Source organism: Liolophura sinensis, chromosome 10 (assembly GCF_032854445.1).
Source record: "Liolophura sinensis isolate JHLJ2023 chromosome 10, CUHK_Ljap_v2, whole genome shotgun sequence".
Classification (NCBI taxonomy): Eukaryota; Metazoa; Mollusca; class Polyplacophora; order Chitonida; family Chitonidae; genus Liolophura; species Liolophura sinensis.
This window is the reverse complement of record NC_088304.1, coordinates 17,318,003-17,340,478: the sequence shown is the minus strand read 5'-3', so window position 1 is coordinate 17,340,478 and position 22,476 is coordinate 17,318,003. Positions and strand designations below refer to the sequence as shown.

The 22,476-nt window shown below is 41.9% G+C and overlaps 1 protein-coding gene across 1 annotated transcript in view; it reads left to right on the top strand.

Annotated features, from left to right (window-relative positions):
• LOC135476478 (argininosuccinate lyase-like) overlaps window positions 1-20,144 on the top strand; it is a 39,089-nt gene extending 18,945 nt beyond the window's left edge. Inside the window, exons 8-17 of the mRNA XM_064756509.1 lie at window positions 2,215-2,292; window positions 3,877-3,929; window positions 5,840-5,902; window positions 6,915-7,029; window positions 7,555-7,639; window positions 9,076-9,135; window positions 11,926-12,009; window positions 12,353-12,433; window positions 17,879-17,985; window positions 19,315-20,144. Coding sequence (XP_064612579.1) covers window positions 2,215-2,292; window positions 3,877-3,929; window positions 5,840-5,902; window positions 6,915-7,029; window positions 7,555-7,639; window positions 9,076-9,135; window positions 11,926-12,009; window positions 12,353-12,433; window positions 17,879-17,985; window positions 19,315-19,507 — 919 coding nt within the window. The 3' untranslated portion in view covers window positions 19,508-20,144. The remainder of the gene's footprint in view (window positions 1-2,214; window positions 2,293-3,876; window positions 3,930-5,839; window positions 5,903-6,914; window positions 7,030-7,554; window positions 7,640-9,075; window positions 9,136-11,925; window positions 12,010-12,352; window positions 12,434-17,878; window positions 17,986-19,314) is intronic.
• The last annotated feature ends 2,332 nt before the right edge of the window (window positions 20,145-22,476 follow it).

Genomic DNA, 22,476 nt, shown 5'->3' with positions numbered 1-22,476 from the left:
GTAGCTGTCTGTGCTGTGACGGGGTGTTGCATCTGTCGAGGAGATATGCTAATGTCACTCCACCTGCCCTTGTGTCAGTAGCTGTCTGTGCTGTGACAGGGTGTTCCATCTGTCAAGGAGATATGCTAATGTCACTCCACCTGACCTTGTGTCAGTAGCTGTCTGTGCTGTGACTGGGTGTTGCATCTGTCGAGGAGATATGCTAATGTCACTCCACCTGACCTTGTGTCAGTAGCTGTCTGTGCTGTGACTGGGTGTTGCATCTGTCGAGGAGATATGCTAATGTCACTCCACCTGACCTTGTGTCAGTAGCTGTCTGTGCTGTGACGGGGTGTTGCATCTGTCGAGGAGATATGCTAATGTCACTCCACCTGACCTTGTGACAGTAGCTGTCTGTGCTGTGACTGGGTGTTGCATCTGTCGAGGAGATATGCTAATGTCACTCCACCTGACCTTGTGTCAGTAGCTGTCTGTGCTGTGACGGGGTGTTGCATCTATTAAGGAGATATGCTGATGTCACGCCACCTGACCTTGTGTCAGTAGCTGTCTGTGCTGTGACTGGGTGTTGCATCTGTCGAGGAGATATGCTAATGTCACTCCACCTGACCTTGTGTCAGTAGCTGTCTGTGCTGTGACTGGGTGTTGCATCTGTCGAGGAGATATGCTAATGTCACTCCACCTGACCTTGTGACAGTAGCTGTCTGTGCTGTGACTGGGTGTTGCATCTGTTAAGGAGATATGCTAATGTCACTCCACCTGACCTTGTGTCAGTAGCTGTCTGTGCTGTGACTGGGTGTTGCATCTGTCGAGGAGATATGCTAATGTCACTCCACCTGACCTTGTGACAGTAGCTGTCTGTGCTGTGACTGGGTGTTGCATCTGTCGAGGAGATATGCTAATGTCACTCCACCTGACCTTGTGTCAGTAGCTGTCTGTGCTGTGACGGGGTGTTGCATCTGTTGAGGAGATATGCTAATGTCACTCCACCTGACCTTGTGTCAGTAGCTGTCTGTGCTGTGACTGGGTGTTGCATCTGTCGAGGAGATATGCTAATGTCACTCCACCTGACCTTGTGACAGTAGCTGTCTGTGCTGTGACTGGGTGTTGCATCTGTCGAGGAGATATGCTAATGTCACTCCACCTGACCTTGTGTCAGTAGCTGTCTGTGCTGTGACTGGGTGTTGCATCTGTTAAGGAGATATGCTGATGTCACGCCACCTGACCTTGTGTCAGTAGCTGTCTGTGCTGTGACTGGGTGTTGCATCTGTTAAGGAGATATGCTAATGTCACTCCACTTGACTTTGTGTCAGTAGCTGCCTGTGCTGTGACTGGGTGTTGCATCTGTTAAGGAGATATGCTAATGTCACTCCACCTGACCTTGTGTCAGTAGCTGTCTGTGCTGTGACAGGGTGTTCCATCTGTCAAGGAGATATGCTAATGTCACTCCACCTGACCTTGTGTCAGTAGCTGTCTGTGCTGTGACTGGGTGTTGCATCTGTCAAGGAGATATGCTAATGTCACTTCACCTGACCTTGTGACAGTAGCTGTCTGTGCTGTGACTGGGTGTTGCATCTATTAAGGAGATATGCTGATGTCACGCCACCTGACCTTGTGTCAGTAGCTGTCTGTGATGTGACTGGGTGTTGCATCTGTCGAGGAGATATGCTAATGTCACTCCACCTGACCTTGTGTCAGTAGCTGTCTGTGCTGTGACAGGGTGTTGCATCTGTCGAGGAGATATGCTGATGTCACTCCACCTGACCTTGTGTCAGTAGCTGTCTGTGCTGTGACTGGGTGTTGCATCTATTAAGGAGATATGCTAATGTCACTCCACCTGACCTTGTGTCAGTAGCTGTCTGTGCTGTGACTGGGTTTTGCATCTGTCGAGGAGATATGCTAATGTCACTCCACCTGACCTTGTGTCAGTACCTGTCCGTGTCCGTTCCTGTGAGTTTAAAAACCAGCTTACGTTGGCTTCCTCTCCGGCCGTGCGTGGAAAGGTCTTTCAGAAACCTGCAGATGGTCATGGGTTTCTGCCGGGCTCTGCCCGGTTTCTTCCCACCATAATGCTGGCCACTGTCGTATAGATGAAATATTCTTGAGTATGGCGTAAAACACCAACCAAGTGAATAAATAAATAAATTGTACATACTCAATAAATCATGTGATATGATAACTCATACTGTATGTCCCATCACTGTGAATTGTTGTCAGTTATGCCTGGATGCTGAAGAGAGATTTGGAGCGTCTGGATGAGATACGTGGTAGAGTGAATATACTTCCTCTTGGCAGGTATGAATATTAAAAACAGTTACCCAAATTTCATCAACGTTTTTGCAAATGAAAGAGTAAGTTTACGTGAAAATCTACATGTTTGTATGCATATTAATATTGGTTCAGCACCATGCAATGACTTATTTTGAATTTAAAGTTACAAGTTTGGATGTAGGTTGACCTACTGAACTCAAGTCAGATTTTCTGTTTCTACGAGCCATACTTTTTGTGAAAATAGCAGTTAAAACTCCCAAAAAAAATGGAATTTTTAAATCACCGTTACAAAGCTTTAATCTGATTTTTAGAGGTTACAAAGTGTCAGTGTTAGTGACTGTTTTTAGCAAATGTTAATAGGCTCTCATACACGGATGCAAAGTTAAGCTTTTTTTAGTTCCCAAGTCCAAGGTAGTAAATGTACAGGAGACACCAACTCATCCAAATGCCCTCAAGCAGGCAACAAAAACCAACTCGTCCAAATGTCCTCAAGCAGGCAGCAGACACCAACTCGTCTAAATGCCCTCAAGCAGGCAGCAGACACAGTATGATTGGATTCTACCCTTTTATCATACACGGCTTACGGTGAACAAATCTACTGTCATCACCAGCGACAAAAAGCTGGCCATCAAGCATACAAGGATGATCATGTCACCATGGCAACACTATCAGCAGCGGATTTGATGACATTACCTGGTCGGCATAAAATATCCAGTTTCAGTTCAGATATTTGTTCAGAATATTTATTTTTTACTCCTGTAAGGCTGTAAAAGCCCATCCAAATCAAATAATACGGCACTCGCTTAGTGTCAAAGTCTTCTGTGGACAATAGTCATGATGAAATTGTATCAGTATGTCCCAATGCCATGTCCGTGTACTTTCTCTCACAACCTAGCTTGGATTAACTCAGTTTTGCATATGAGAGATCAGCACAGTCACGTCAGCATTTTCATCACATAGTTCCGTGCACTTGGAAGTATTAGTTGAAAATAGGACAATATAGCCTTTTGAGCTTGAATTTGTGCACCTTTGAAGTCCATGAGGTCACACCAGTATGTTCATTACATCATTACATTACATGTTTCATTTCATGGACACAGAATAGAGTAAATAGTAACATCAAGTACTGACGAAAGTATACAGCAGACTCTCTTACATGGCCTGACCATGTATGAAAGCCATCAGATAAAGAGCTCATCAATTCATTGAAGGTGTTTGACTGAAGTCCTGGAGTCAGCCCACCGGCTGGAGTCAGCCCACCGGCTGGAGTCAGCCCACCAGCTATGGGATGGAAAATGGTACCTGATAATGAAAATAAACTCTGATCATCCACAAATGATGGCATGGGCAGAACATATTCAGCATATTGTTAATTGGTGAAGGATTTAAGGTTAGGATCTGGCTGTACTGTATGCTGCTTTCGGTCATGACACACAAACAACGCTGCAACAACAATCGTTACATTGTGGTGTTCTGAAACTGATTTATTGTGGCATACATGCTGAAAACAGTGTCTACAAACCGATTGGAAGCCGTAAAACTGCATGCAGTTCTAGTTCACAATTGTTTTAATATTATGCTCACACTCATCTGTTTTGTCTATGGCAGTGGTGCTCTGGCAGGAAATCCATTTAATGTGGACAGAGAATTTCTGGCCAAAGGTAAGGCTGTCAGAGAAATGGGGATGTTGATTTTGTAACGGGAGACTTTGAGAAAAATAAGAAATATTAGGAGATTCTGAGAAATGTAGAGGGATAATTCTCAGAAAGACAAGGTTCTAAAAATGTTTGGTTCTCAGAAATGGTGATTCCGACCCAGTTAACATTTTTAAACTGGGCTGATACGTGACTGGACGCTTTCTTGTGTTAGGGCTGTTAATTCACCTTATTATAGGCTTTTGGCACGCACAGTGGTTTCCAATTGGGCCGTCTGCTTTGGGAGTGGTAGATCCAGGGGTGATCCTGGGTCAAGTCGCACCTAAGACCTTAAATGAGGAACTTGTAATTTCCTCGCTTGGCGTTCAGCATTGAGGGGATAGTGCTAGGACTGGTTGACTCGTATCGGTATGATGGCTCTGGCGGGGCAGCTTACTTGCCATCGGTAAGGCATCTCAGTGGAGCAGCACTAGGTAAGAGCGGTGGAAATCCATCCTGGCAACACATTACATGCACACTAAGGATTCCTTCATCGTCATATGACTGACAAATTGTACGACGTTAAACCCCAGGCACTCACTCACTCACCCACTCAAATTGGGCCTGTATAAAAACCCAGAAGAGGACCTTTACAGAGCTGCTTTGAACCAAGACTGGGCCAATCTTGTTTGTTCGGTACTGAAGGCTTGTATGGCACAACAAAACTGGGCTGATTACAGGCACAGTTAAGCTGGGCATTAGACCTCATTTCTCAAGAATTAGGTGTTTGTTAAAGTTTATTTTCCACCTTTTAGTCCAGTTTAGGTTAGACATTCTGTTCTTCAGCTTTATCTGTTTGTTGATAAGTACGTTACAGTTACACCAGGATGTTGGTCATTAATTATTCGTTTACATCCAGCTTATGCTGGCTTCCTCTCCAGTCGTACATGGGAAGGTCTGACAGCAACCTGCGGATAGTCTTGGGTTTCCTCCGGGCTTTGCTCTGGTTCCTCCCACCATAATGCTGGCTGTCATATATGTATAATTGAAATATTCAAAAAACACCAATCAGATAAATAAATCAGATATATTAATTATTCCGTTGTAAGACAATCCACAAAGGATACATGAAAAAGTGCTCTAAAATATATTTTTATATACAGTAGTTTTAAGGAACATGAAGGAAGATGAAAAAAAATATTTTTGAGGCACATTTTTTTTGTTTCTGTAATAATAAGCCTTCTATTTTATGCACGTTTTTCTTTAATGGTCGGAAATATTCTGACAGCTTACAGGACCAGCTTAGCACCCCAATTTGCTCACTTTCCCCCAATTTGCTCACTTGCCCCAATTTGCTCACTTCCCTCAATTTACTCAATTGCCCCAATTTACTCAATTGCCCCAATTTGCTCACTTGCCCCAATTTGCTCACTTGCCCCAATTTGCTCACTTCCCCCAATTTGCTCATTTCCCCCAATTTGCTCACTTCCCCCAATTTGCTCACTTCCCCCAATTTGCTCATTTCCCCCAATTTGCTCATTTCCCCCAATTTGCTCACTTCCCCCAATTTGCTCACTTCCCCCAAATGAAAAGTAGTTCTGATAATAATCACTGTTGGCATCACCACAGCACACACTACTTAATTTCTGGACTCACCGCTGGGGTGCCTTACTAAAACTGTCATTTTTATTCCCCAAGTTGAAGGCCGAAAAGCGTTTTAGTAGTTATATGTGGTAGGCCACATCATAAGCTTTGCATTAAGAAATAAAAAAGCTAGGTTTTATGTATCCTTTTAAGTCCAATATTTTTCTGCAAAATACACAAGACACATATGCATTGATTTCATACATGTATTATACTAAAAGAGTTGCATTAACTAAAGCTCTCAGTGAATTTCCTGGTTAGATATAAATTCCAAAAATCTTGTTTTATTCCAGAGTTAAAGTTTGAAGGTGTTACAGGAAACAGTCTGGATGCGGTTAGTGATCGGGACTACATCAGTAAGATATTAACATAGCTTTGGAACTGTCAAAGTGAATATGACAGCAATGCAGTGTGAATAGTGGTACTGACATTTTGGACATGAGCTCTGAATTGAGGGAAGTTAATGTTTCTAAAAGACATTGAACACAAAAAACTTTTAAAAGTGAATATTTGTTGTTTTCATGTAATGTTTAGCTCTTTTGACATGCATTTCAGTCCACAGTGTTGGTTTTTGCTCATTGTGGGAATGGAGTATTGACAGGTCATGGTCATCTGGTTGAGTTGCTTATCTTCTAACTCTTTGAATACAAAGACAAGTCACTATGGGTGTTGGTTCAAAATTTCCCAGCCTTGGACAACAACTTTTCAACATTTCAACATAAATTCGGCCTTTGCTGGATTTACCTTCCCTCTATCAATATGGGATGGAAATCTTTGCAGTGCATGTTGACATATTTACTTGTGAAAAGCAGATGGTAAGCTCTGGGCATCCATAAATTGGCTATCTTCATATAAGTGAAATATTTTTTATAAAGACAGCCTGAAACACCAGATAGCCCAACACATATACAGTGACTCAGCCTGAAACACCAGTTAGCCCAGCACAAATACAGTGACTCAGCCTGAAACACCAGTTAGCCCAGCACATATACAATGACTCAGAAAATTCTCATCAATACAGATGCTGTGGATTTAAGTCCAGCCCATGCTGGTTTCCAGTCGCACATGGTAGGGTTTGCCAGCAACCTGCAGAGTTGTGGCTTTTCTCACGCTGTAATGGTGGTCACTGTCCTATAAGTGAAATATTTTTTGTGTATGACAACAAACGTATGAAATAATTAAATATATTAGACACGAGTTGACTAATTACTGAATAGTCAATTTTGGAATGGTCATCAGAGTGTGTAGTTTCGATAGTTTTTCCACATGTCCATTTCTTAAGAGATAACTTAAGATAAATGTGACACACTCCTGAAAAATAAAAAACAACCAAAGAAACACAATAAAATTAAAATTTTGGGGTTTTAGTGGAGTTTCTGTTCTGGGGATCTCTCCTGGGAGTACACCTCAGTCGTTGGGCAGAAGACCTGATCCTGTACAGCACAAAGGAATTTGGATTTGTATCTCTTTCCGATGCCTACAGGTGGGTCCTATGAGTAGAATTGATTTGATGTAGCTGCAAGTAGAATTGATTTGATGTGGCTGCAAGTAGAATTGATTTGATGTAGCTGCAAGTGGAATTGATTTGATGTGGCTGCAAGCAGAATTGATTTGATGTAGCTGCAAGTAGAATTGATTTGATGTAGCTGCAAGTAGAATTGATTTGATGTGGTTACAAGTAGAATGGATTTGATGTAGCTGCAAGTAGAATGGATTTGATGTAGCTACAAGTAGAATTGATTTCATGTAACTGTAAGTAGAATTGATTTCATGTAGCTACAAGTAGAATTAATTTGATGTGATTTACCTGTTCGGGTTGATCTTGTGAGAGCTGTCTGTTTTTGTGGACAACAGTTTGCAGAACATCTCCAGTTTTCTGGATAAACGAAAACATTTGTTTAATACAATGAATTCCTTTTATGAGTTGAGAAAAGGCATAAATAAACTAGCCTGAGCTAAATGTGAGCTACATGTTTTGTTTCTATGTGTTTATACTGCTCTGTTACAGTACAGGAAGTAGTTTGATGCCCCAGAAGAAGAATGCTGACAGCTTGGAACTCATCAGGGGAAAATCTGGCAGGCTGTTTGGAAATGTAAGCCACTGTATAGTATATACATGTATCACCATCTGTGTTATAATTTACCAAGAATATTTTTCTTGTAAATGAAGATCTGGAAGGTTGAGAGTCTGTGTGGAAGCTACTGCAAACCCTGGTACCTGACAGTATTCCTGACTTTGATAGTTTAGATGTGTGCATGTAACTGGATTGAAACATTAAACCACTGGTAAATTTACAGCTGTAACCATATCTGTACCAAAGGCAACTTGACTGTTCCAGGAAGGATCTCTTAAGAGAGTAATACTTCCTTGTCTGTAAACTGACTGAATCAGAGTTCTTTTAACAGCCAGCCTTCTTTATTTTGTTTTAATTTTCCTCCCTTGTTCACGGTTTAATAAGGTGATGGTACACACTGCAGGTTTGTTATCTGTTATACTTCCGTAATACTACAAGCAGAATAACATCGAAACACTGGAAGTACAAACCTCCGTGGCCGTAAAATTATCTGCGTGTTGAGAAAGATAATAGGGATTTAAACCCTGGATGTGAAATTTTAAAGCTGAGCCACAGTCTCGCATGAATGGAATACAGGGTCACAAAGAGAAATGATGTCAGCCTGCGCAGTAGCAGGGTAGGGTAGAAATTTATTCCCTTACAGACTTAAGGTAATATATAGAGAGGTGTAGTTGCTCTTCAGACAGTGTAGTGGTGCAGGAGCTTGATTATTCCCTGGGTGGAGATTGTGAACTCTCTGGTGCAAGGAAGCGCTGCTCGTGCTGACCATGCTGACCGTGTGTTTGTGCTAGCCACGTACAGGCCTGATACTGAGTGTCTGGCGATTGTTTGTGTGTGTCCCCTTGGATTATACACCTTGTACGTAGACTTGTAGGAATGACCTATATGCGAAGCAACAATGCTTGATTCTATCACTGGATTACACTGTCCTCAGACATGTGCCACGGTGATGTCCTCTTACGGGATAACTAGTGCAGATGTGCAATTATGCTCGCATGCTCAGGTCCGCGGTCTGTAGTTGCCGGGGCAGTTGCTAAATTGCGTGATCATGAAGTGTGCGTATACAATGGAAAACATCGTTTAATACCAGCACCATTTGAACCATTGTGCATCATTGTAAATAAATTGTAGAATAATTTTTTTATTTTTGTGTTGGCTTCCCTTATTTCCCACCTCCTAGATCCAGACAAGGTGATGGGAGGGAACGAATCTGGTTATCTATTGATTGATTGATTGATTAGTGAATGACTAGTCTGGTTTACGCAACCACTTGCCCGAGACTGGGCCTAGCTAGTTCACAGGAACCCACCCGTGTATATTGCAGCCGTTACAGTTTAACTCCTCATATTCTAAGGGCCCTTCAGTGTATAATTTTCATGCTGCTTTAGTCTGTGGGTCCAAATTTGTAATCAGCAGCTGCTAGTGACAAATGTCATTTGCATTACTTGTTGCAGATGGCTGGGTTTATGATGAGTGTGAAGGGAATCCCCAGCACCTACAACAAAGACTTGCAGGTAATGGAAAACTAATGCTTTATTTTTACATTGTGCCCGGAGTGTCCTTGCAGAATTATCTGTGGAAATACACATATATTAAGTGTTGAGATATTCTGTAGTCAGTGCATTGATATGCTACATTATACAAGCAGGGCCATATCTAGAAAAACAATTAAGGTTCAGATCCTTTAACTTTAATGGTGATGTAACTGTGCATAAAGAAATTTTAAAAATGCCGTACAAAATGAGGCTTTCTAAGAGCTTTTAAGTCTGTAAGCTGTTTAAATTTTTTAAGACATTTATCTGAAAACTTAACTTTTTATGGGTAAACCGTCATATTTTTGTTACATTTACTTGTTTTAAATACAGCTTCTTTAGTTTGGACAGCCAACAGTTTGGGAGCCCAAACATTTTCCAGAACCAAAGTGACTCTAGATATGGCCCAGACATGTATATGTACAAAGCTGTACTTCTGTAAGAGCTGTATATTTTTGTTGTGAAAAACACTGTTTGTACATTGGATTGCGTGCAGTTGTAAATGTAAGCGTCACTGTCCTGATCTTACGGAATTGTTTTGTAATTCCATCCTACTCTATTATTGATCACATCCATTGACATGATTTAGGCTTCTGCCTTCCTGACAGAAAAGATCAAATTTCACATTGTAATAGTAAGGTCACAATATACTGACTATACACGTGTACATGTATAAAGCTTATGGTAATCTAATGCATGCACATGGGACTATCGTAAAACTGTCATGGGACTTTGTTGGAATTACAGCCTTCAAAGGACTATTCTGTATACATATATGTGTTACATGGTTCTGTGGTGAGTGCTACAGGATTTGTGAGGCAACCCAGGATGAGTGTCGTATCAGACAACCCAGGATGAGTGTTGTATCGGACAACCCAGTATGTGTGTCGTATCAGGAAACCCAGGATGTGTGTCATATCAGATGAACCAGGATGTGTGTCATATCAGACAACCCAGGATGAGTGTTGTATCAGGCAACCCAGGATGAGTGTTGTATCAGGCAACCCAGGATTTGTGTCATATCAGATGAACCAGGATGGGTGTCATATCAACAACCCAGGATGAGTGTTGTATCAGGCAACCCAGGATGTATGCCGTATCAGGCAACCCAGGATGAGTGTTGTATCAGGCAACCCAGGATGTGTGTCATATCAGACAACCCAGGATGAGTGTTGTATCAGGCAACCCAGGGTGTGTGTCGTATCAGGCAACCCAGGATGAGTGTCATATCAGGCAACCCAGGATGAGTGTCGTATCAGACAACCCAGCATGTGTGTCATATCAGACAAACCAGGATGCATGTTATGTCAGACGAATCAGGATGTGTGTCGTATCAGACAAACCGGGATGTGTGTTGTATCTTGCAACCCAGGATATGTGTTATATCAGGCAACCCAGGATGAGTGTTGTATCAGACAAACCAGGATGTGTGTTATATCCGGCAACCCAGGATGAGTGTTGTATCAGACAAACCAGGATGTGTGTCGTATCAGACAAACCGGGATGTGTGTTGAATCTTGCAACCCAGGATGTGTGTCGTATCAGGCAACCCAGCATGAGTGTTGCATCAGACGAACCAGGATGTTTGTCATATCAGACAAACCGGGATGTGTGTTGAATCTTGCAACCCAGGATGTGTGTCTATTCAGGCAACCCAGGATGTGTGTCGTGTCAGACAACCCAGGATGAGTGTTGTATCAGGCAACCCAACATGAGTGTTGTATCATGCAACCCAGGATGAGTGTTGTATCAGGCAACCCAGGATGAGTGTTGTATCAGACAACCCAGGATAATTGTCATATCGGGCAACCCAGAGTGAGTGTTGTATCAGGCGACCCAGTATGTGTGTCGTATCAGGCAACCCAGGATGAGTGTCGTGTCAGGCAACCCAGAATGAGTGTTGTATCAGGCAACTCAGGATGAGTGTTGTATCAGACAACCCAGGATGAGTGTCGTATCAGGCAACCCAGAGTGAGTGTTGTATAAGGCAACCCAGGATGAGTGTTGTATCAGACAACCCAGGATAATTGTCGTATCAGGCAACCCAGAGTGAGTGTTGTATCAGGCAACCCAGGATGTGTGTCGTATCAGGCAACCCATGATGTGTGTTGTATCAGGCAACTCAGGATGAATGTTGTATCAAGGCTTGTTTGCTATGCCCAGTCTGGCGATCCTGATCGATCTTGACAATATGCTTATATAAGAGGCGAATTGGAAGTAGTACATCATGTAATCTGAGTCAAGCATTATTTGGATTATTTTGCACATCCAGTAGTACACAGGGTGTATGTGCCATTCTGGCTTTTTCAGTAGATAAAAACATCAAGAGAATTACAGGTATGACAACAAGCTCAAGGGCATTTGGGAAAAAAGAATATGTAAACATATTTTTTTGGCTTAATTTTCATTGGCTTGCCCTTGTCTACATCTACACTTATATAAGTCTCTGTTTTGTTTACATGTACTCCATTCTGTCAGCCCACAATTGTGACATAGCAAAAGCCAATGGTTTGTTCATTTATTTTCTTTTATTTGCAGACCTTATTTGCTTTTTTGCAATTTTATCACTGTGGTGGTAAACGCATTCAGTCACAGAAATTTTGCTGAAAGCCCGGTCCAAACTGTAAGAGAGCTTGATATTTGAAGTATCATGAACGCCACTTGTGTCAGATACTGTAGATGACGCTGTACTCTTTAAACACTCTGTGATAAGTAAACAAAGAGAAGTGTGTTAGCTGTAAAAACATTTTGTTGTGATTTGTGTTGTTGTAGGAAGACAAGGAGGCGATGTTTGGTGTTTTTGATACTCTGGAAGGAATTCTGCAGGTGGCAGAGGGCACGCTCTCAACTCTAAAGGTGACTGGATAAGGAGTGAGGATTTTAAGTCAGCCTGAAGTAAAACATATAGTGAATGGATGATGAGCACAGAGGCTTTCATGTAAAGATACTGCTTGTTGTCTCCTGCATGCGTGTATGTGAAGAACCAGGGGGGAAACCCCACCACCATCTGTAGGTTGCTACAGGTAGACCTTCCCATGTATGACGAATATTATTTGGCATTTTTAACGAGACACTTATATGCAATTACCACACAGGATTAACCTGAGCAACAAGAAGAAATTTGACATCTTCACAGACCTCCTGTATTTTCAGATTAAACAGCTGCCTGCACATGTATATGGAGCTCTTGTGTTTTCAGATTGACAAAGTGGCCTGCAGGTCTGCCCTAAGCCCCGATATGCTAGCCACAGATCTGGCGTATTACCTTGTCAGAAAAGGAGTGAGTATACAGACTTTGTGTAACACAGTAAAGGCCATTGTATGCTCAAGATTGTATGGGACAACATATGCTTAAGTTTGTGACACACTATGAGACAAATATAGGACAAGGCTGCTGAAGTTTGTCACTGTGTATAGGACAAAGTTTGTCACTCACTGCAGGACGAAGTTTGCCACACAATATAGGACCTAGTTTGTTTTACATTATACATGTAGGACAACATTTGCTGAAGTTTTGACATAATGTAGAGCAAAGTTTGCTGCAGTTTGTCTCACAATATAGCACAAAATTTGCCACACAATCTAGGACAAGTTGTCAGGTTATATAGGAGAAAGTTTGCTGCAGTTTGCAAAATATAGGATGTGTGCTGAAGTTCACTTGCCACACACTATAGGACAAAGTTTGCTGAAGTTTTGTCACATAATACAGGACAAAGTTTGCTGAAGTTTGCCACCCAATAGAGAACAAAGTTTGCTGAAGTTTTCTCACATAATGCAGGACAAAGTTTGCTAAAGTCTGCCACCCAATAGAGGACAAAGTTTGTTAAAGTTTGCCACCCAATAGAGGACAAAGTTTGCTGAAGTTTATTTCACAGTGTAGAACAAAGTTTTCCACAAAACATTGTTCGAAGTTTGCTGAAGTTTGTCACACAAGGAAGGCCAAAGTTTGCTGAGGTTTGTCACACCTTGTAGGATAAAGTATGTTGAAGTGAGGTTGCACAACATACACGAAGCACAAGCTTTACTTAAAAATTTGCCACACTATATAGGGCAAACTTTGCTGAAATTTGCCACAGAATATAGGGCAAACTTTGCTGAAATTTGCCACAGAATATAGGGCAAACTTTGCTGAAATTTGCCACAGAATATAGGGCAAACTTTGCTGAAATTTGCCACAGGATGTAGGGCAAACTTTGCTGAAATTTGCCACAGAATGTAGGGCAAACATTGCTGAAATTTTCCACACAGTATAGGGCAAACTTTGCTGAAATTTGCCACAGAATATAGGGCAAACTTTGCCGAAATTTGCCACAGGATGTGGGGCAACCTTTGCTGAAATTTGCCACACAATATAGCGCAAACTTTGCTGAAATTTGCCACACAATATAGGGCAAACTTTGCTGAAATTTGCCACACAGTATAGGGCAAACTTTGCTGAAATTAGCCACACAATATAGCGCAAACTTTGCTGAAATTTGCCACACAATAAGGGTCAAAGTTTGTTGAAGTTATCATGGCCATCTAGAGGATAAACTCCAGTGCTCTCATGCACTGCTTGAGGGGTCTTAGTGACCGTTAACAGTCAGTTACGTTTGTGCGGCCATTTGCGCTGACTAAAGTTTGGTGGAGACCACCTGACTTCTGCTTACGTGATGTGCATATCTACATGTATACATGACATGTAGAAAAGTTTTGTCTGTTACTTATCGAAGGTTGGTGGTTTATGCCGGGCACTCTGGTTTCCTCCATTGATAAAATTGATTACCTTCATATAAGTGAAAAATTCTTGGCTGTGGTGTTAAACAACAATCAGATAAATAAACAGTTACTGTAGATGTAACATGTAGGTTGTTGGTAACATTCCATTTGTTCAGGCTGATGATTGCCTACTGACCTGACCTGACCTGACCTGTGTTGTACAGAAGACTGTTACTGTAGATGTAACACATGTAGGTTGTCGGTAACATTCCATTTGCTCAGGCTGATGATTGCCTACTGACCTGACCTGACCTGTTGTACAGAAGACTGTTACTGTAGATGTAACACATGTAGATTGTAGGTAACATTCCATTTGCTCAGGCTGATGATTGCCTACTGACCTGACCTGACCTGTGTTGTACAGAAGACTGTTACTGTAGATGTAACACATGTAGGTTGTAGGTAACATTCCATTTGCTCAGGCTGATGATTGCCTACTGACCTGACCTGACCTGACCTGTGTTGTACAGAAGACTGTTACTGTAGATGTAACACATGTAGGTTGTCGGTAACATTCCATTTGCTCAGGCTGATGATTGCCTACTGACCTGACCTGACCTGTGTTGTACAGAAGACTGTTACTGTAGATGTAACACATGTAGGTTGTAGGTAACATTCCATTTGCTCAGGCTGATGATTGCCTACTGACCTGACCTGACCTGTGTTGTACAGAAGACTGTTACTGTAGATGTAACACATGTAGGTTGTAGGTAACATTCCATTTGCTCAGGCTGATGGTTGCCTACTGACCTGACCTGACCTGTGTTGTACAGAAGACTGTTACTGTAGATGTAACACATGTAGATTGTCGGTAACGTTCCATTTGCTCAGGCTGATGATTGCCTACTGACCTGACCTGACCTGTGTTGTACATAAGACTGTTACTGTAGATGTAACACATGTAGGTTGTAGGTAACATTCCATTTGCTCAGGCTGATGATTGCCTACTGACCTGACCTGACCTGTGTTGTACAGAAGACTGTTACTGTAGATGTAACATGTAGGTTGTAGGTAACATTCCATTTGCTCAGGCTGATGATTGCCTACTGGCCTGACCTGACCTGTGTTGTACAGAAGACTGTTACTGTAGATGTAACACATGTAGGTTGTCGGTAACATTCCATTTGCTCAGGCTGATGATTGCCTACTGACCTGACCTGACCTGTGTTGTACAGAAGACTGTTACTGTAGATGTAACACATGTAGGTTGTAGGTAACATTCCATTTGCTCAGGCTGATGGTTGTCTACTGACCTGACCTGACCTGTGTTGTACAGAAGACTGTTACTGTAGATGTAACACATGTAGATTGTAGGTAACATTCCATTTGCTCAGGCTGATGATTGCCTACTGACCTGACCTGACCTGACCTGTGTTGTACAGAAGACTGTTACTGTAGATGTAACACATGTAGGTTGTAGGTAACATTCCATTTGCTCAGGCTGATGGTTGTCTACTGACCTGACCTGACCTGTGTTGTACATAAGACTGTTACTGTAGATGTAACACATGTAGGTTGTAGGTAACATTCCATTTGCTCAGGCTGATGATTGCCTACTGACCTGACCTGACCTGTTGTACAGAAGACTGTTACTGTAGATGTAACACATGTAGGTTGTAGGTAACATTCCATTTGCTCAGGCTGATGATTGCCTACTGACCTGACCTGACCTGTGTTGTACAGAAGACTGTTACTGTAGATGTAACACATGTAGGTTGTAGGTAACATTCCATTTGCTCAGGCTGATGATTGCCTACTGACCTGACCTGACCTGTGTTGTACAGAAGACTGTTACTGTAGATGTAACACATGTAGATTGTCGGTAACGTTCCATTTGCTCAGGCTGATGATTGCCTACTGACCTGACCTGACCTGTGTTGTACATAAGACTGTTACTGTAGATGTAACACATGTAGGTTGTAGGTAACATTCCATTTGCTCAGGCTGATGGTTGCCTACTGACCTGACCTGACCTGTGTTGTACAGAAGACTGTTACTGTAGATGTAACACATGTAGATTGTAGGTAACATTCCATTTGCTCAGGCTGATGATTGCCTACTGACCTGACCTGACCTGACCTGTGTTGTACAGAAGACTGTTACTGTAGATGTAACACATGTAGGTTGTAGGTAACATTCCATTTGCTCAGGCTGATGATTGCCTACTGACCTGACCTGACCTGTGTTGTACAGAAGACTGTTACTGTAGATGTAACACATGTAGATTGTAGGTAACATTCCATTTGCTCAGGCTGATGGTTGCCTACTGACCTGACCTGACCTGTGTTGTACAGAAGACTGTTACTGTAGATGTAACATGTAGGTTGTAGGTAACATTCCATTTGCTCAGGCTGATGATTGCCTACTGGCCTGACCTGACCTGTGTTGTACATAAGACTGTTACTGTAGATGTAACACATGTAGGTTGTCGGTAACATTCCATTTGCTCAGGCTGATGATTGCCTACTGACCTGACCTGACCTGTGTTGTACAGAAGACTGTTACTGTAGATGTAACACATGTAGGTTGTAGGTAACATTCCATTTGCTCAGGCTGATGGTTGTCTACTGACCTGACCTGACCTGTGTTGTACAGAAGACTGTTACTGTAGATGTAACATGTAGGTTGTAGGTAACATTCCATTTGCTCAGGCTGATGATTGCCTACTGACCTGACCTGACCTGACCTGTGTTGTACAGAAGACTGTTACTGTAGATGTAACACATGTAGATTGTAGGTAACATTCCATTTGCTCAGGCTGATGATTGCCTACTGACCTGACCTGACCTGACCTGTGTTGTACAGAAGACTGTTACTGTAGATGTAACACATGTAGGTTGTAGGTAACATTCCATTTGCTCAGGCTGATGGTTGTCTACTGACCTGACCTGACCTGTGTTGTACATAAGACTGTTACTGTAGATGTAACACATGTAGGTTGTAGGTAACATTCCATTTGCTCAGGCTGATGATTGCCTACTGACCTGACCTGACCTGTTGTACAGAAGACTGTTACTGTAGATGTAACACAAGTAGGTTGTAGGTAACATTCCATTTGCTCAGGCTGATGATTGCCTACTGACCTGACCTGACCTGTGTTGTACAGAAGACTGTTACTGTAGATGTAACACATGTAGGTTGTAGGTAACATTCCATTTGCTCAGGCTGATGATTGCCTACTGACCTGACCTGACCTGTTGTACAGAAGACTGTTACTGTAGATGTAACACATGTAGGTTGTAGGTAACATTCCATTTGCTCAGGCTGATGATTGCCTACTGACCTGACCTGACCTGTGTTGTACAGAAGACTGTTACTGTAGATGTAACACATGTAGGTTGTAGGTAACATTCCATTTGCTCAGGCTGATGATTGCCTACTGACCTGACCTGACCTGTTGTACAGAAGACTGTTACTGTAGATGTAACACAAGTAGGTTGTAGGTAACATTCCATTTGCTCAGGCTGATGATTGCCTACTGACCTGACCTGACCTGTGTTGTACAGAAGACTGTTACTGTAGATGTAACACATGTAGGTTGTAGGTAACATTCCATTTGCTCAGGCTGATGATTGCCTACTGACCTGACCTGACCTGTTGTACAGAAGACTGTTACTGTAGATGTAACACATGTAGGTTGTAGGTAACATTCCATTTGCTCAGGCTGATGATTGCCTACTGACCTGACCTGACCTGTGTTGTACAGAAGACTGTTACTGTAGATGTAACACATGTAGGTTGTAGGTAACATTCCATTTGCTCAGGCTGATGATTGTCTACTGACCTGACCTGACCTGTGTTGTACAGAAGACTGTTACTGGAGAAGTAACACATGTAGGTTGTCGGTAACATTCCATTTGCTCAGGCTGATGATTGCCTACTGACCTGACCTGACCTGTGTTTGTACAGAAGTGTCATTAATATATATCCTCTTTACTACATTGTTGGCCTCCATACTTGTTCTCAGATCCCATTCAGAGATGCTCACAGCCTGTCAGGAGGGTGTGTGGCTCTGGCTGAGAAGAAGAACTGTCTGTTGTCAGAGCTCACTTTGGCTGACCTGAAAACAGTCAGGTATTTACTGTTGCACACTTGTTTTAGGCCATCATTATAAATGTGTAAGTGGTGATTTGACTGCTCTCCCAATCCCCTCCAGAAAAGGGTTCCACTCTTAAAGTTTTGATTCGGCTTTGGGTGGAATTTCTGTTACTTAAATCTCCAGTCATAGGCCCTGTCTGGATGAAATGTCTGATGACTTAATTGTTTTGATAGACAAGTTGCCATTTACCAATGAGGTAACCAAATGCCACACATGTAGAGCACAATAACACGAGGGGTGTATTCTATCGTTGATGTGCTGTGTGCATATTAAAGGAGAAGAAAATTTAAATATCAGTCAAATACCGTTGAAAAGAGCATGCATTTCCTTGTAGGTGCATGCCATAAAAAATTCTAATATGGACCTCAAGTTCATAAAATATAAATAAAGTCCGCGCCAACATCTGCTGTGGGCGACTCCATTTTGCCTAAGAACTAGTCCTGAAGTCCTCTGTGTTAGGAAGAGAATTGCATTGTACATTTCTGGTAGAACTCTTCTTCCCAGAAGGTAGTGAACAGTACAGTTCGTTTTCCGCTTACCAATCGAGAAACCTGAACGTAGGACGTAGGTTCCGAGTTTACACGAACAAGCCAGCAGTTTTAACGACTTTCATTGGCTTAGAGGCAACACACCCCCAGCATAAATTACAACGTGTTAAAGATGGAGGATGTGATGGACTCAGCGATTTATGCCAGCTTTGCCGGATTCAGGCTTTACGTGTATGGCGAGGAAAAATCGCAAAATTATGCAGCAGGCCTCACCAGATAGAAAAAAATGTGCTCTTTTCAGCCTATAGTATCATGATTTTAAGCTTTCTTCCCCTTTAAATATCGTAAATTCTTGACTTTGTGTATAATTGTGTATTAGAAATAAAGTTAAACAAAATGTTAGGGGTGGTATCTCAAAAAGAACAGCATTTATTCACCTGAAGTTTTACTTGCATATAACGCTCAGTGACCCAGTGGGGATGATCTATCACTGATGCTCTGATATTGATAATTACTGTAAATTACCAAATTCATGATATCAGTATTTTATGTGTTGAGCTGAAGTTTTGCATTCATGTGTCTCCTCTTTGCAAATCTAAGTTTTTAATCTGACTGTTTAAATTATTTTTTGTGACTTTGTTTTTGGACTCCAGGTAGATTCACATACATGTAGTTTTGGTTTATGGAAGTCACGAGGAAGTTACCATCGAATTGAAAAGCTTGTGAGTGTATAATCATTTTATATTGCATGTAAGTCTCTAAACAAACCACCAAACAAATCATGCACTCATTCAGGTGCTTGTTCGTTGATTGCAGTCCCTTGTTTGAGGAGGATGTCTCTCATGTTTGGAACTATGAGAACAGCGTGAATCAGTATGCAGTGTACGGTGGGACTGGGGTGGACAGTGTCACCGCTCAGGCATCAAACCTCACTGCCTGGCTGAACAGTGCCAAGGCCAAGTACCAAAACTTTGCTGCGCAAGCTAAAGGGGGAGGCTCAGAGGCCTGAACCATTAATGTCAGCCCAAAGTCAAATAGAACATTCAGACTGGCAACCATATTTGACAGAGCCCTTTCTCTACAGTATTAAAGTTGTTAACTGATCTGAAGCAAGTTTCCCTCTAGGCTTAATTCCACAAAGCAAGTTTTGACCTATATCAAATCTGAAAACTTTTACATATTTACATATTAACACTTAATAATGAGTTTTATTCAGCTACTAGTATTCGACTGGTGGTGTTTAATTGGCCAGTGGCCTCAGCGCTCTTGTTGTATATAACATATTAATCCACTGTGTCCCGTATGTCGTGTAGATTATCCTATATGTTACCCCTGTATCGCCAGTACTTCTGACCTGCTGGTGTCCCCTGTATCGCCAGTACTTCTGACCTGCTGGTGTCCCCTGTATCGCCAGTACTTCTGACCTGCTGGTGTCCCCTGTATCGCCAGTACTTCTGACCTGCTGGTGTCCCCTGTATCGCCAGTACTTCTGACCTGCTGGTGTCCCCTGTATCGCCAGTACTTCTGACCTGCTGGTGTCCCCTGTATCGCCAGTACTTCTGACCTGCAGGTGTCCCCTGTATCACCAGTACTTCTCACCTGCAGGTGTCCCCTGTATCCCCATTACTTCTGACCTGCAGGAGTCCCCTCTATCCCCAGAACTTCTGACCTGCAGGAGTCCCCTCTATCCCCAGAACTGACCTGTAGGAGGACTCTCTATCCCCAGTAATCTGACCTGCAGGAGGCCCCCTCTATCCCCAGTACTTCTCACCTGCAGGAGGCCCCTCTATCCCCAGTACTTCTCACCTGCAGGAGGCCCCTCTATCCCCAGTACTTGTGACCTGCAGGAGGCCCCTCTATCCCCGGTAATCTGACCTGCAGGAGGCCCCCTCTATCCCCAGTACTTTTCACCTGCAGGAGGCCCCTCTATCCCCAGTACTTCTCACCTGCAGGAGGCTCCTCTATCCCCAGTACTTCTCACCTACAGGAGTCCCCTGTATCCCCAGTACTTCTGACACATATGTGTCTGTCAGCACATCTATATGTAATAAAGTGTACTTCTGTGAAGGACATCATGACCAGGGGCATATTCCATAAAACCATTTCTGATTTAAGTCAAAGTTGGAAATACTCGGCTTTCGGCTTTAGAACTTAAAAACTTAAGACAGATGTGTCTAAATTGCAACGTGTTATACCAAAAACATAAGCGTTGTGAAGAAGTTTTTAATTTTGACTTCAATCAGAAATGGCTTTCTGGAATAGGCCCTAGATTCTGATCAGTGATTATCTGTTCTTAGTCAAAGAAATACATACATGCACATATCAATATACATGTAATCCTACGAATGGAGATAGTGAAGATGTAGAGCTAAATGTAGGTATAGCCAGAAAAATTAATATCATTTTGTAGTAGCAGTGGGAGGTACCACAATAAGGAAATACTATTTTGTAGTACATGTAGTAGTAGCCACAACAACAGCAAGAAAATGCCATCGTGTAGTAGTAGCATCACGATAAGGAAATACCATGTGAAAGTATTAGTAACAGCCACATTAAGAAAATACCATTGTGTAGTAGTTAGAAGTGACACAAATTCACAAGAGAAGTTGAACTATTGCAGATATGAGGTAGTACACTATGAATAAAGGGGAACTCAATATACTTTATGTTTTATTTATTGTCAAGGATGTCTAATGTTTGTTTATTTGCTCAGTGCTTCCCATTCCATTGTGTTCGCTTAATGGTCTACAATGTCAAATATCAGTTGTTCCTTTTTTTTATAAACTAATTTTGCAAATTATTTACAGTATGGTACTACACCCTATGTTATAAAATAAGATATTTATTTTGCTAACACTTTTTTAATTCTGTTTGGCTGTTGATATACTAACACTCCAGCCAATCGGATTTTGGCTATGTTTATGATATTTCATATTTTTGCCATTATTTTGCTTTATGTTTATTTCACATAGAAAAGCTAATAAAAAAAAGATCAAATGAAAAGCTGCTTAGAGTTATCCCCCATTGGTTGTCTTTTATCTCCGTAATCAAAGCTATTGATTGGTTTTATACCTTTGACAAATTTTTTAATGAAATTATAATGAATATGGCAATAAAACCCTTGACACGATCTGCTCTCTTTCACGACGAACCAACGTCTCCGGATGTGGGTGATGCTCAATCTCATGAAACGCACTAAATTCTAAATATTATGAAATATTCTTGGTTATGACTTGTTCATCTTGGGATGCGGCTAGTTAATGTTAACGTAGTGTTCGGCTACTGACCAACGCCGTTGTACATGAATCACTTTTCAAAACTAACACTAAAGCAATTAGCATTTTACCTGTGCTAAAAATTTACTCCTTCATGTAGATAGGACAGGTGTTAAATGCTGTGTTCAAGATTTTTTCAGTTACATATGATGGACCCAGGAACCTCTCACCACTGCCATCTTTGAGTTCAAGTCCAGCTCGTGGGTTTCCCCTGGGCTCTGCACGGCTATCTCCCACCATGTATAATGCTGGCCGCCATCGTATAAGTGAAATATTCTTGAGTACAGCATAAACACCAATCAAATAATATATATCAATATATGTAACGGCAGTCAGATTGATGGGCGGTACAAACCACCGACCCTCGCCATATACTTTACAAATCTGTTGACGTTAAGCTGGAACCAAAACAGCGAGAGCTGGATTTGAACACGCGACCTTCTTGGTCCAGGCCCTTTGAAAATGAGAGATTTTCCGTAAATCCTGCAATACAGCAATAGTATCCAAACATATCTTCAATCAGAGTTGAAGGAAATTAAGTTCTACGTTAATACACGATAGGCAATATTTTAAGCACCCATTTTTAACAGAAAAAGATGAAGCATTATGCTTCCAATCTTCCCCTACATGTCTCTTTAATGTAGTAACTCTTCTGGCACAAATTCACTACAACAGCAAAAATCGGCTCCAAGAACCTGTAAAA